Raw genomic sequence first — 15,448 nt, 5'->3', positions numbered from 1 at the left:
TCCCCAAAACTCATCCCCGCATCTGGAGACTTAGCAGAACATTGTGCTTATCTAAAAAATTCGTAATTTGCATGATATAAGCTCAGATAGACATATGTTTCCTAATTCCAAATAAGATGAAAGCAGCGTGAGAGACCCACAATACATAATAATGCGTGTTAATCCCAACCATGGAAAGCTGCTGACATACAGCTAATAATTAAATGGAGGAAATCTTACTCGACTACACATATTTTTCTACTTACTGTTTACAGCTGCTACAATATAATAATAATTGATGGAAGGAGGCTGCTACAATATAATAATAACTGATGGACGGAGGTCATGAAGCAAGAAATATTAAATCTTGATTATAGCACTACAAATAATGCTTCTGACAAAACATATATAATTGATGGAAGGAGGTCATGAAGCAAGAAATTATGAATCTAGATTCTAGCATTACAAATGATGCTTCTGACAAAACATATACATTTTTTTAAAAGTTTACACTTGGAAATGGACACAGATGAAACTCTTGCCCATACCCATGCTATTTTACATGACTGAGAATTGTAAGATTCAAATTGACTCACACTCCAGACGAAACTTCAGTCATGGCCTCTTCAATCACTGACTCTTCCTTAATCAATGGACTTTGTTCAGTCGTATCTTTGGCCATTAGCTTCTTGTCGAGTGACCTCTTTTCTGATTTCTTTGTATTATTTGGCTTAGCTTGCCCCTTCACCGCCCCTTTAATTGGTTGAACCACTATATACATATTTCTATCTGCATAATTTGTGGTCTCCAATGCTCCCAACTGCAATGCAGCTAATTCTTTAGATAACCGTGATTAAAATTCCTGGATAAATATCTGAAAAATTAAAAAGGTGTGAAAAAACCAAACCTCCTTCAGGTCATTTTCAAATCGCTCAAATATCTTGATGGCTTTCTCTCTGTAATTATACTCACGACCCTTGAATTGCACCATGAACTTGACCTGTAATGAAAGCGTTGCTATTTGGATTTTCTTAGTTTCACCTTCACAAGGAAGAAAATAACAAGAAAGGAATTCCATCTTTCCAATAGGCTTAAAATATGTCACTGACCTTATGACCATCTTGGAGAAAACGCTGAGCAGCTCGCAGGCGTACATTATAATCATGGGATTCTATATTACACCTGTTGTGAACCCAAAAGAAAATCAACAAAACAGAAATACCTAACAACACCATTGCAAATTAACTTCACATTAAAGCCAACAGAGAGATTGCAATTGCATTGAAACAAAAACAAACTGCATAAAGTACCAAAAATTTCTGCAACCTCATTTGCACTCTTGAACGAGACACGTGTTTCATTTTTCTAATGTATAAAGCACCCTGCTTCTAAATATTAGAAAATCGCATTATCAGGATTGTTTTCAGTTTTTCCCTGAAAAGAAACTAGATGAGATCAATCATAAACTAATACCATATACTGTCAAATATTTCAACCAAAGAGTTAAGGCCAATCATAAACTATTCCCAAGAAAATTTCCTTGTCCTTTTCCTGCAACTAAAAGTAACAAGTAGTATGATGAATAGTGGCATAAGACAAAGTCATAATTAAAATCGAAGCTTCCATTTTCTCAAACATCACACCATTTAATGAGCAATTTTCAACACCTCCAAATTAAAACTGTTTCTAACATGCACGGCATACCTATTTAAATAGGCATAGACAGAGTGATTATTTAGGAAACATCAAATATGGGAACACAGTTGTATCATATCTATAGGCAAAGTGAGAGTGAAGGCTAATTCCTAGAAAGACTAGGCTTACTATAAAGTGATAAAATATTAAAAAGTAAAAGCTGGTTCTGAACAAAGGAAATGCTGCAAATGCAATAATAAAGTGCAGGCAATTCAATTTTCTTTTTAGAGGCTAAAATGCTTATTAAGATGTTGACATTTGGACAGGGCTGCAGAGAAATTCTCCACAGGAGATATACAATGGCAACCAGAGACAGGTGATCCTGATGACCCGGAATTGGTTTATCCTGCCTCTATGGTCCAGTCAAAAAAATAACACTCTTCTAGAAAAAAAAAAACTTATAGCAATATTGAGTATCTTAATTTGTACTTGAATTTATAGGGAACAGTCTAAATTTTGACACTATGAATTAGGGTCTCCTATTATAGTTGTACATCTATTTGGAAGTCAACTTCTGGAGTGTTTATTTTATGTTCTCAATTACCATAAAATTTAACTCTCATCTACATCTAAAGAACTATTCAATTTGTTCTTTATATCTCTGAAAATTTACTTTTCCTTCAGTATCTTCAAAAAAAAATTAGTTTTACGGATTCTTAGTCCCCAGAAATTTCACTTTAGTATCCAATCTTAAATGTAATTTTGTGATATTCATGTTATGTTTATAGCCTATTCTCAGCTTCTTCATGCTCATATAGCCCCTATAATGTAAGAGTATTCTAGTATCATCATTGAATAATTCATGCTTTTGCTTTCTTCTTTTCCACGCATACCTTAAGTGTTTTGAGGATCAGGCATATGTGACACTGTTTATTCCAGACTTATCAGGATAAAGAAGATTGCTCAGCTTTACTGTACACCGTGAAATTGTTTCATCATTTCTTCTTTTCAACCTACAGAAAATATGGGGACCACAGAGGCTTAAAAACCAATCTTGTCATATTATACCAATTCATCAATAGACTATAAGTAGGTGTCATGAATTTCTTTATGGTCTTGGACACTGCAGATGCGCACCAATGACTTACTAGCTATGTTCAACAAAGTTCCTAACAAGGGAAACAAGAAAACACGAGGTTGCCTAGATGTTCCCATGAAATATTACGTAACAGAGAAGTCAAAGAAATGTTCATCGGGAAGGAGAGGCAATGCAGTGAGTACTCATCCCCATGCAACACAGCTTGCTAGCCTCATTTCTACCCTCTTAATCTCAAGGTTCCTTTTTTTAACTAATGGATCTAGAGAGCATACAACTAATGAGATATTTTAATCCCTTTCTTGCTTTCTTTATTTATTTCATGGGAATTGCTTTGACCAGTAAATCTATTAGACTAAATTTATTAATTTTTATTTGAGTTGTAGAGATGCCATTGATAACAGTTACATATGTTAATTATGGCTTGCAAATGAGAATAAAGGTCAAGATACAAATTGAACACATGGAAACTAAAATTAGAAATTAAGCCAGAAATTGAGAATGCCCATGTGGCACAAAACAGGTCAAGAGTAGTTCATTATTGCATCTAGAATATTAGGTGTCATGAGAAGAATGAAAGGTGCAACTTTAGAATCTTATCCATACATTATTCATGCAAATCCTGAAGTATAAATAGGTGTAGCTATCCCTTGTATGGCCATTCCTTGCTTAGTTTGTGAGTTGTCTCCTCTATTGCTGATCCTTTTGTACCTTCACTATGTCTGTGCTTGTCGCCATGTTAGACAGCGGTACAAGTGTGTCGTGCATCAGTGACAAACTCGTTATAGAGTTGTGAAAATAGGTTTGATCTCATTGCACTAAATCCTTCGGCTTAGTTATCAGATTGGCAATGAGAAAGTTGTTATCTTAAAGGCAAGAACTCAATTCGTAATTTTATTGAAATATGCTTGTATAAATTAAGAACCAATAAATATGGACTGCGCTACTTATAGTCAAGATAAACGACAGTTGGGAAGGAAAGAATGTTATAAAAGATAACATGCAGTTTTTAACTTTTTATCCTAGGGAACCCCCAAAGGGGGAAAACCAGCTTGATAGTGACAGTTGAACTACTACCGAATTGTTATTAGAAGTTAGAAAAATAGAATGAGTTGTAAATCTATATTACACACTGTTAAGTCTAAGGTGTGAATTACAATTGGAATTATATTTCTCATTGTAATCTGACACTCAAACCTACCACCTGTGAGCTAATCCATCTTCCTTTTCTCCATAAATATTAGTTGGGATGTCCCCATCACACACTCTCAAAAATGGAACTAAAAGGAGAAACATTGAACTTTTCACTGTTCACTATAAATTCAGTTCATTGGTATTGGAATGAAACCATCACCTTCAATAGCCAGTAGCTATAAAATCACCATGGCAATTACAAAACGCAGTGGTGGTTTCATATCCAATCCCCATTAGGAACCAACAGTATCCACTATGCAATGATTTCCAGTGCATTTTTTGATGGTTGTGACTTCTAAAAGTGAATCCTCTGAAAAAAAATAAAAAATCCTGATCCTTTATGAATCACTGGTCCCTTCTTAGATAGGTTTTTGCTCAGACAAAATCTTATTAAGACCTTAAGTGAAGAAAGAACTTCCCCACCTCTTCCTTCAAACACTATTCGGCTTGCCTTAGTGTCTTCCCTTTGAGTCAAATTTGCCAAGATTCATGGTTCCCTTTGACATTTTTCTGCTGCACCACATCACGTTGAAGTATTTCTTGGTCTCCGACTACCAAATCCTCTGTTGAGTGTAGTTGTCTGTCGACTTCTACATAGTATGCCTCAACACAAGCTTTGTCCAAGTCACAAATTGGTGGTGAGTATCCTCTATCTGATGTGGGTGGGTAGACCTTTGAAGTACTTTACAAGAACATCCTCATCCTCCAGGTCCGTGTCCAATAACATGGCATGTCTTCTAAACTCCATAGTGTAAACCTACATAATTTGCTCATTACCCTGGTTGAGATACAGCAACTTAAATTTTCTGTTTAATGATTAATCTTGTGCCCAATAGGATAGAAATTTTTAACAATTCCTATTATTCTTCCCATCTAGACACAACCGGTTTCTTTTTCTTTCTAAAAGATGAAAATAACTCACTCCATTCAAGAGCATGCCCTGACAGTTGAGACATGCAAAAGATACCTTTTTTCCTCACTAAGATTGTGTACACTGAAATAAAATTCTAATTGTGTGATCCAAGTATCTAAAAATTCAGTATTGGTGCAGGAGCACCTAAAACATGTTCAAATTTTGATGTAATGGGTTAAGTAGATAGGGTCTAGGCATAAGAAAGTCATTATGTGATGTAATAAGGTCTTAAAAGACCATTTACAATGTTTTTAGGGTCATTTGGTTTTAAATTGGCAAAGTATGTAAAATGTTGTAAAAGATGTCAAGAAATTGTCAAGTTGAAAAGTTGTCATTGCAAAATTGCAAAAATTGTAAAGAGGGGAATCCCAACGGTCATGGGAGTTTAAAAATCAGTTGTAAATGTCATAAAGATTGTAAGAGGCTTAAAAAGGCAATGTGTGGTCGAATTAAAGAGGGGTGTATGGAGGAAAAGGTTGATGAATAAAGAACAGACTGTTAACTGATTCTTCCATTTCATGTCACTGTATCAGCGTTGGGGTGATCTTATTTGATGTTGTTTCGACCTGCACATGTTTGTAGAAGGTAAAGCATTGAATCATCTCTCTTTTGGCACTGATCTCATTGGTTTTCATAAGATTTTAAGCAAGATATTGCCTTTTATCTGTACTCGGGTCTGAAACCCTGATCAATAAGGGTTTGCACACAAATTTGATGATTACTATCGCTCCCACCATTGGGATTTCCTGTAACTCGGTTGGAATAGATTCTAAGGAGTATAGTTTGAGATCTTTGAGGTTTCAGGTGGTGACGTTGATGTTTTCTGTTTATTTTGATGCCCTAACACTGTTTCCCTAAGTCTCAGACTGGTAAAAGCAGCAAAAAGTCTGATTTTGAATCTTGATTGATGTATAACTTGGACAAGATGGTGTAAGAAAGTTTAGGGTGGTTGTGCAGATCCATTAGAATATTTTTGAAGAGGTGGTAAGGTGAGATGAAGCCATGAATAGAGTTTTGTCAACAAACCCTCCTAGAAAGTGCCTAAAACGAGGGTTTTCTAATTTGATGTATTAATGAGTCTTTCAGTCCCTAAAAGTGGTTGATTTTGTTCATTTGTGACCTGAGGAGAAGTTCTGAGCAGAGTTTGGAAGTTAAGGGAAGGTTATGGTGACAGTTCCTTTGAAAAAGTACCCTAATTGGCCTTGTAGGACAGTGTGACAGCCCCTGTTTGGAGGTGCTGATCCAAAGTGAGCTATGTTCAATTTGAGATATGTGTTGGAGAGCCTTAATGGGTATCTGAAACTCTGTTTGGTTTGTGGGATTGATTTGTTCATGGGAAGTTGTGATCAGTTTTGTCTCTCGACAGGGCTACTAGAAACTAGGACAGGTTATGTGGAAATTGTGACAGTTAAAGGAATCTGTGTTTGTGGGAGTTGCTAAGGTGTTGAAATGTTGTGTTTGGGAGGATCTAAGGTGTTCCTGAAGTAGATTGAGTCTTGTGAACATTAAAGCCCTCATTTGCTATTTGTAGCCTATAAGGCAAGGTGTCTTTGTGAAGAGAAAGCATGAAGTTGTGAAGTATCATGATGATAAAATGTTTGAAATAAACCTTATCAGAATCCTTGTTCATTTAGAAATGCTCTTGTGTCAAGAAGGTTGTCATGGTTGCATGATTGGGTCATTGAGCCCATTGTTGTGAAATATGCCTACATGTTGTTGATTGGAACCCCGCCTACTGCATCAATACAACTTGCTTTTCAAATGATTTTATCTCTATTTTTTATTCAACTTTAAGGGGGATGTCTGGAATTTACTGGAATCCTCTTTTCTTATCATCATCCGAGAAACTTTCTTGGTTCTCTGGGTCCTCACCGGCCCTCCAATACCAAATTTCTTAGTGTGAACTCTTACCATGGACCCATATAAGACTGACCTTGGACTGTGCATCCTATTGCTGACCCATACATTATTATTGTTGTTGCCTCACCCAATTCTGAATTTTTATCACAATCTCCATGTCGTTCCCATGGGTGATCACACAATTGTTGAGACTTTCATGGTCCTCCATACTCACCTCTTTATTCTCAAATTATTGTCTTCCAGCACCTTTGTAGGTAGTATGTTTAGTAGCAAGGCATAAAGTTATGCGAAGGTATGCCCAATCATGACAGTACCCATTTTTCTACAAAAGAAAATATTTAAGAATCTTTTAGCTGTTCAGACTTACCAAATGCCAAGTCAACTTTGGCTCTTCACATAGCCAGAGACCGAGTTGTGTCTAAGTCTGTTGACTTTGACAGAACCCAAGTTGTGTCGAAATACACTGCTTCTGATCCTATTTAGTTTGCTCAGACTTTACCAAGTGCCAAGTCAACTTCGGCTCTTTACATTGCCAAAGACAAAGTTGTGTCTAAGTCTGCTGACTTTGGCAGAAACCAATTAGTGTCCAAATGCACTACTTCTGATCCTATCATGCCCTTTTTTCAAAACCACAATTTTTGGAACTTTAAAAACATGTTAAAATTTGAGGTACTTTCCTATATCCAGTGTGAATTTCAATGAGTTTTGGGATATTACTAACCTATTGTAGACCATATTGAAGTCTCTATCAGCAAGATTTACCTCAAATATTACAAACAAGAGAAAACTGATACAAGAGGTGGCTGGCAACTAATGAAAATGAACAAAAATGTAGGGAGGTTTTCTGTTCATCTTACAAACTAAAAGAAAGTATCAACAAATAAACTTCAAATGGTCCATAACCCCCTACCAAGAAAAGCAACCAAACATCTTACAGTAGATTTCTTTGAAGATCTTGACTAAGGCAGCAAAATGTTATTCATTGAAAAACAGGCCCTGGCTCTGATTTGGAGACCAGGAAATAAAGTTTGCAAACATGAAAGAAATTATCAAATTGTAAATATGTGAGTCTAACAAAAACTGAGGTAATTAACAGGAGCTGCCAAGCATACCCCATTTTAAGCTCCTTAATATCACCAGAAACCCCTGCACAAGTGTATACCACGAATAAGAAGGTTGTTTGTTAACAAGGACACTATTTCAAGAGAATAGTTTCTACTTACAACCAGAAATCAATAGACTAACATTCATTGAAGATGAAATTGTAAAGTAAAATATACCTGAGCTCTTCTTCTGTTGTTCTCGCTTCCTCTTCTGTTGATCAAACTTGTATTTACTGAAATTAAAAACATCACTTTAAGTTCTGGAATATATGCAAAACCATTAGAGGAAAAGAATTCTTTTCCTGCTATGTGAACACTTTCAATTAAGACCATAAATACAGTGCACAAATAAAGGACAGACTATGCTCAAACGTCATCTAGTCTCTGCAGTTTAATTGTTGGGTAGGATAAGACAAGATGCAAGAACAGAGTTTTAGCACTAATTAAAGAATATTTTTAAAAAGCATTTGATTATGTTATTGCAATCAAAGCCCCACATTTCTTCATTCAAGTGGAAAATTACGGAATTCAAATAACATTCTTATAAGTTCAGGACAAGAAATGATATGATACTTGAAATGCTCGACAGTTCTAGAGTCTAGACCATCATGTTAAAATTGTAGAACGTTGAAATTGCAACTCCTTTATGGAGAAAAATTAACTAATTAGTATCCAGTTTCTTGGGATACATGATAGAAGAAGTATGAAAAACTTGTACACAGACATGATTTAAAAAAAAAGAACAGCAGAGGAGAAAATCAAATAAACTATTAAAAGAGAACCATAAGCCCGGTTTAAGATCTCTGTTATCCAAAAAAGACAAAAAAATGCTTGGTAGTGGAATCTTGATCCAAGATATGGGAACCATGGGACCCAAGGATAGAATAACACATGGAATTTTGGAAAGACCTACTAGAATAATGCTATGTTAAAAGGAAATTCAAAACCATTATCGGGGGCAACAGCCAATGCCCTAAACAAAATCATGGATGCTTGGAATGTTAAATCCCAGTTAACAAAGGGTGGTTATGATAATAAGCTAGGGCAAGAGGATTCATTTTGTAATGATCCCAAAATAATTGGGCCAGTCGTGTGGCAGTTTCCTTAACACCCCACATTTGAGTTCTTTTCAAATTAAGAATTTTTAATAAATAGAAGATTCCATATCAAGTAAGCAGACTTGAGTGGGAAGAATATTTAATAAATAGAAGATTCCTTATTGAGTCAGTAGACTTGAGCTGGAAGAATTTTTAATAAATATTAGATTCCTTGTTAGCTAGCAGACTTGAGCAAGAAATTTATTTAGTATTTTCTGTTTTTTGTGTTGTTTCCATTTTGGGGTCTGCCTTGCCTAAATCCACCTCAACTCCTATAAATAAAGGATGTGTTGTCAAAGGTGAGGGAGTTATTGAAAGTTGAATGTGAAGCCTTAGTCCACGAGCAGAGACCTGGGATGCTACCCTCAGGGATCAAGCAAGGTGGGACGATCCCCCCTACCCTTGTCGTTTTTTTGACAACCATACACAGTCTGAATTTGATTTGCAGAAAAATTGCAAGCTGTGAGAGAAGCCATGTCTGCCTGTTATTATTTTCATCTCTCAGTAAGATATGGATATAACTGAGAAGAACAAACCCAAGGTTTTATAATGATGTTTTCAGATCTGCTAAATTCAATGAAAAGCCACTTATTGTTGGTGCACTCCATTTTGTGATTGGTTTTAGAACAGCTTGATGTGTCTAGAGTGTTAGTTAATAGCCTTGATTTAATTAAAGGATAGCATAAAACATATTGGTAAATAATTTTCTGGTTTTTTGTTTTATATATATAAGTGGCATATTTCAGTGGTATCAGAGCCTCAATTATGCCAGCCTGTGGGATTGATGAGTGAGAGAGAGCAAAGGTACCAAGTGAGAAAAAGAAGGGTTTCAAGATGTGTGATAAAGAAGATGACCATGCCCAAGCCTTCTTCAAGAGATTCAAGGAATTTCATCTTAATATGTCGGAGACTATGAGGGAAATGATCCAGTTGTTTAAGGAGCTTAATCAGCATCAGAATGGGGACAAACTTGCAAATGAAAGGAGTGAAGAAAGAAACACAAATGGAGGGAAGTTTGTGACTAATGGAGAAAGAAATTCAGTCAACAGCAAATCATTTAGAGCGAAGTTTTTGACACATGAGGAAGTTAATGAAGAGCAATCCAATCAAGCCAGTGAAATGGGACGGCTCCATGTTGAGTATCACTCTTTAAGTGAGGCAGATAGAACTGATATGACCTTCGCAGAGTACTGTAATCTAAAATCAAGGGGAGGACATAGGAGGAAAGGTCTTGATGAAAGGAAGGACATCCAACACCGGTTAGGCAAGATCACAATCCCAAACTTTGATGAAACAAACAGTATATCAGCGCGATCATGGTTGCAGAAACTGGACACTTACTTCTCACTAAACCCCATGCTTGAAGAGGAAGCCCTTAAGTTTGCCACCTTGCACTTGGAAGGAGTAGCACATGAATGGTGGTACCACGAGATGGTAACTCAAGGTCATGATGTAATATCATCCATAGAAGGATTCAGTCAAAGGCTAATTGAAAGGTTTGACAGGATTGATCCAGAAGTTCATTTTCGAAACCTAGCCCAACTAAAACAAGAAGACAAAGTTGATATATTGCAGCATTCCAACAACTTGCTATCATGGTGCCTGATGTGACAAATAGGAGACTCATAGTACTCTTTGCGGAAGGATTGGCTAAACCTCTCAAGGGATTACACAAAGCATTAAATCCTACAACTTTCCAAGAAGCCATCATGACCGCTCTGAACCTAGAAGACTTAGTCGCAAGAGATAGTTTCAGTCACAAGAGAATCCTACCTATACAGCCCAAGAAGCCTTTCCAAAGAAACACAGTACCCTCAAGTATGCTTGTAGCAGAGACTAGGCATAATGATGTCACTAGGAATAAATTTAGGAGGAAGTTGTGTTTTACATGTAAGGAACCATGGCAGCCCGGGCATTAGTGTTTAGGGAAGGGACAAATCCATTACATTGAAGTAATCTCTAATGAGGAATGTAAAGGTGAAGGAAGTGAATCTAAAAAGGAAATCGAAAGTGCAAGAGGACCTTCTAGAGGAACTTTGGCAACTTTCATCGGAGAACCACATTACAATGCTTTCTGCCTAAAAGGGGACTTGAAAGGACACAAGGTAATCGCACTCATTGATAGTGGAGCTACTTATGATTATGTCAATGTGGAGGTAGTTAAGAGACTTGGATTGAACACCGTTCCAATTGAAGGATTTGAAGTGAAGGTAGCTAGTGGAACAATCCTCTCATTTACTCATAAGGTTCCCCAAATGGAGTTAGCAAAGGGAGTTACAAATTGAAGGATGATTTCTATGTAATTGACATGGAAATGGAAGTAGTCTTGAGATGTCAAAGGTTGTATGTAATTGACAAGTATGAGACCAGCCATCATACCATGGAGATCTCTTTCCAACACAATGGGAAAAAGGTAGTTTTAGATGGAATATCCAGCAAAGGGCCAATGGAAATATCCACTAAGAGGATGAACCGAGTCTTTTGTAAGGGACAAGTAGCATGGGCAGCGGAATGCCTCCTCACCAATACAAGTGCTGCAAGGAAAGGAGATGCTACCAACATACAGATTTGATCTATTTTGGATAAACATAACAAGGTGTTCAAAGACATTCCTCCAAGACTACCCCCAACAAAGGGTTCCAGCACATTATTGAGCTCGAAAAAGGAGCCAAATCTGTGATGATCACTCCTTATCGTCACCCCAAGGTATACAAGGAAGAAATTGAGAAAGCCATCAAAGAACTGCTGGATATGGGACATATAAGGCCTAGTTCTAGTCCTTTTGCATCCTTTGTAGTGATGGTCAAGAAGAAAGATGGAACTATGAGGATGTGTATTGATTATTGACCCTTCAACAAAAGAACCATTAAGACCTGCTACCCAATTCCACGAATCGATGAATTGACTGATGAGTTACATGGGGCTAAGAATTACTCCAAGATTGACTTCCATTCAAGTTAACATCAAATCAAGGCCAAGGATGAAGATGTACACAAGACAGCATATGAGAGTAGGAAGCTCATGGAGGTTGAGCGTAAGCTCTCAATTTATGACAAAGAGATGCTGACTATAATGCATGTCTTGGCCAAATTTAGGCAATATTTGGCATGTAACAAGTTCTTGGTCAAAAGTGATCACAAGAGTTTGAAGCTCAAGGAATAAACATCCCATAGCATATGAGAGTAGGAAGCTCAAGGAGGTTCAGCGTAAGCTCTCAATTTATGACAAAGAGATGCTGACTATAATGCATGTTTTGGCCAAATTTAGGCAATATTTGGCATGTAACAAGTTCTTGGTCAAAAGTGATCACAAGAGTTTAAAATAATTTCTTAATCAAAGAGATTTAAATGGTAGGCAACAAAAATGGGTAAGCAAAATTCAAGCTTACGACTTTGACATTGATTATAAAGGGGCATAATAATGTGGTGGTTGATGCTTTGTCTAGAAAACCTCACTTGCATTCTATTTCTGATAAATCTGCTGATTGGAGGTCATTAATTACAGCTGAGTATGTCAATAATTCATTTGCTAAGGATATTCTAGAAGGTAAAGTGCAAGATGATAAGTTCAAAGTAGTGGATGAGTTAATTCTTCACAAAGGATGAGTATACATCACCCCTGAATCTAAAATGAAGGAAAAGATTTTGAAAGCTTACTATCACACCCCACTTGCTTGTCATCCAGGCTTATACAAAACATATAAGCAAGGGAACGTTTTTCTTGGAAGGGATTGAAAAAGGATGTTATGCAACATATAAGAGAATGCAAGGAATGCCAGCAAAATAAGAAGCATGTGTTTCTAGTAGGATTATTGCAGCCTTTACCCATTCTAGATCAAAAATGGGAAAGCATATCGATGGATTTCATTACCAGATTGCCAAGGGTACAAGGTAAAGATTGCTTATATGTGGTAATGGATAGACTTACAAGTATGCTCATTTTTATGCCATATCATTAGATTTCAAAGCACCTCAAGTGGCAGATTAATTCTTCAAAGAGATTTTCAAACTTCATGGATTACCAAAAGCAATTGTAAGTGATCTAGACAGCAGGTTCTTAAGTATTTTTTGGCAACAGGTATTCCATTTGACAAGAACGGAGTTCACACCTAGCACCAGTTACCATCCTCAAACAGATGGACAAACAAAAATAGTGAACAAATGGATTGAAGGTTGTTTGAGAAACAATGTTACAAGTCAGCAAACAACATGGATTGAGTGGCTGCACTTGGGGGAGTATTGCTACAATACCACTCATCACATGTCGATTGGTATGTTGCCCTTCAAAGCACTTTATGGTTATGATGCTACTTCTTTTGTGGATCTGATTTTTACTGATGGTAGAGCACCCATTGCTAAAGACATGGTCCGACAAAGCAAGGATATCATGACAGCCCTCAAGGAGAACTCGCCGAATGCTCAGAATAGACAAAAATTGTATGTTGATCGACATTGAACTGAAAGAACGTTTGAGGTAGGTGACATGGTATTTCTAAGGTTGCAGCCCTATAGACAGTCATCCATCAAGGGGAAAGGAGCAGAAAAGGGGGGTACCGCCGGAGCTGTGCGTGCATCGCATAACCCTCGTACCTGGAGCCCAACCGGTACGAAGGAGGCCGTACAAGATGAACAAAAACTATGCAGCCAGAGTCAATGAGGAGATCAACAAAATGCTAGAAGTAGGGATTATATTCAAAGTGGAGACAAGTGACTGGGTCTCCCCAATAGTCATCTCCCTTAAAAAAGAGGCTAATCAGATAAGGATATGTGTGGATTTCAGGTACCTAAATGCAGTAACCATAAAGGATCCATTTCCAATCCCATTCACTGACAGTATCCTGGAAGAAGTCGTCGGACACGAGATATACACATTCCTGGATGGATTCTCCGGGTACAATTAGATAAGTATCGCGGAAGAGGATAAGCTGAAGACCACATTCGTGGTGGAGGAAGGAGTGTATGCCTATAACCGCATGCCCTTCGGGCTATGCAATGCACCCGCGACCTTCCAACGAATAATTCTGCACATTTTTGACAAGATGTCAGTAGGGAATTTCAAAGCATTCCTGGATGACTAGTTGATTTTCAGCGATTAGGACACCCATTTGAAGGCTTTGGGGGAGTGTATGGATAGGTGTCGGAAGGCTAGGCTAGCCCTGAACCCAAAGAAGTGCAAATTTATGGTACCACAAGGGAAACTCCTGGGCCACATCGTCTGTAAGGAAGGACTGAAGACAAACCCAGACAAAATAGGAGTAATTGTCAACATGGAAAGCCCAACGAACGTAACAGGGGTGAAATCATTCCTCGGCCACGTAGGCTACTACCGGAGATTCATCAAGGGCTTTGCGCAGTTGTCGTGGCCATTAGATAAGTTGACAAGGAAGGGAGAACCGTTTGTATGGGGTACGGAGCAAGAAGAAGCCTTCACAGAATTAAAAGACCGGCTAGTGAGTGCATCGATATTGGTATACCCAGACTGGAACAAAGAATTTCACGTGCACGTGGACGCCTCCAACTTTGCAATTGGTGCTACCCTCGCCTAGGTAGGGGCACAAGGACTAGACCATTCCGTCTTCTTCGCAAGTCGACTCTTGTCAAAAGCAGAAAGAAACTATAGCACAACAGAGCGAGAGGCACTAGGGATGGTGTATGCAGTACAAAAGTTCCGACACTACTTGTTGGCTACACCGTTCACATTTTATGTGGACCACCAGGCACTAATGTACCTAGTGAATAAACCAATCATCCAAGGGAGGGTAAGTCAGTGGCTACTGCTTTTACAAGAATTCACCTTCACCATTGTCGTATGGCCAGGGAAGTCCCATGTGATAGCAGACTAGCTATCAAGGATCAGATCAGGAGAACTGGCCGAGGGAGTAAACGAAGACTTCCCAGATGCACACTTGTTCCAAATTGCAATACTACCAACCTGGTATGAAAAGATAGGCCAGTACCTATCTACTTCCACATTTCCAAGTGAGATGCCTCCAGGGGAACGGAGGAAATTGGCACTAAAGAGCAGAACCTTCCAACTAATTAATGGACTTCTATACAAGATGGGTCCCGACCAAATCTTGAGGTGTGTCATGGAGGAAGAAATTTGCGGTGTACTAAAGGAGGCACACGACGGATTGGCAGGTGGACATATGGGACCAGATGCAACCGCCAGGAAAGTGCTTCTAGCAGGGCTATGGTAGCCAACCCTACACACCGACGCCCGAGAGTGGGTGATCGGATGCAACACCTGTCAATAAACGGGAAAACCTCTCAAGAGGGACTTCATGCCCCTCTTCTCTTCACAGCCACAAGAACTATTTGAACGATGGGGTTTGGACTTTGTGGGACCTCTGAAGCCAAGTAGCCTACACCGATGCAAGTATATTGTAGTTGCCACAAAATACCTCACCAAGTGGGGAGAAGCGAGGGCCTTGCCGGATAACACAGCTCTGAGTACAGCACGGTTCTTGTACGAATAGATTGTCATCAGGTACGGGATACCACTTCGAATCACTAGTGACAGAGGAGTGCACTTTGTCAATCAGGTAATCCGTACCATGACTGTGGAATTT

The 15,448-nt window shown here is 38.2% G+C and overlaps 1 protein-coding gene across 2 annotated transcripts in view; it reads right to left on the bottom strand.

The window, feature by feature from the left end:
• Nucleotides 1-325: 325 nt before the first annotated feature.
• The window catches only part of LOC131077817 (translation initiation factor IF3-4, chloroplastic), a 48,799-nt gene continuing 33,676 nt past the window's right edge, over nt 326-15,448 (bottom strand). For both annotated transcript variants that reach the window (XM_058015387.2, XM_058015385.2), the window contains 5 exons: nt 7,958-8,013; nt 7,790-7,823; nt 1,089-1,161; nt 887-979; nt 326-799 (listed from right to left, as the gene is read on the bottom strand). In XM_058015387.2, coding sequence (XP_057871370.1) covers nt 572-799; nt 887-979; nt 1,089-1,161; nt 7,790-7,823; nt 7,958-8,013 — 484 coding nt within the window. In that variant the 3' untranslated portion in view covers nt 326-571. The remainder of the gene's footprint in view (nt 800-886; nt 980-1,088; nt 1,162-7,789; nt 7,824-7,957; nt 8,014-15,448) is intronic.

Source organism: Cryptomeria japonica, chromosome 10 (genome assembly GCF_030272615.1).
Source record: "Cryptomeria japonica chromosome 10, Sugi_1.0, whole genome shotgun sequence".
Classification (NCBI taxonomy): Eukaryota; Viridiplantae; Streptophyta; class Pinopsida; order Cupressales; family Cupressaceae; genus Cryptomeria; species Cryptomeria japonica.
The sequence above is the reverse complement of the archived record's forward strand: the minus strand, read 5'-3'. Positions and strand labels throughout refer to the sequence as shown.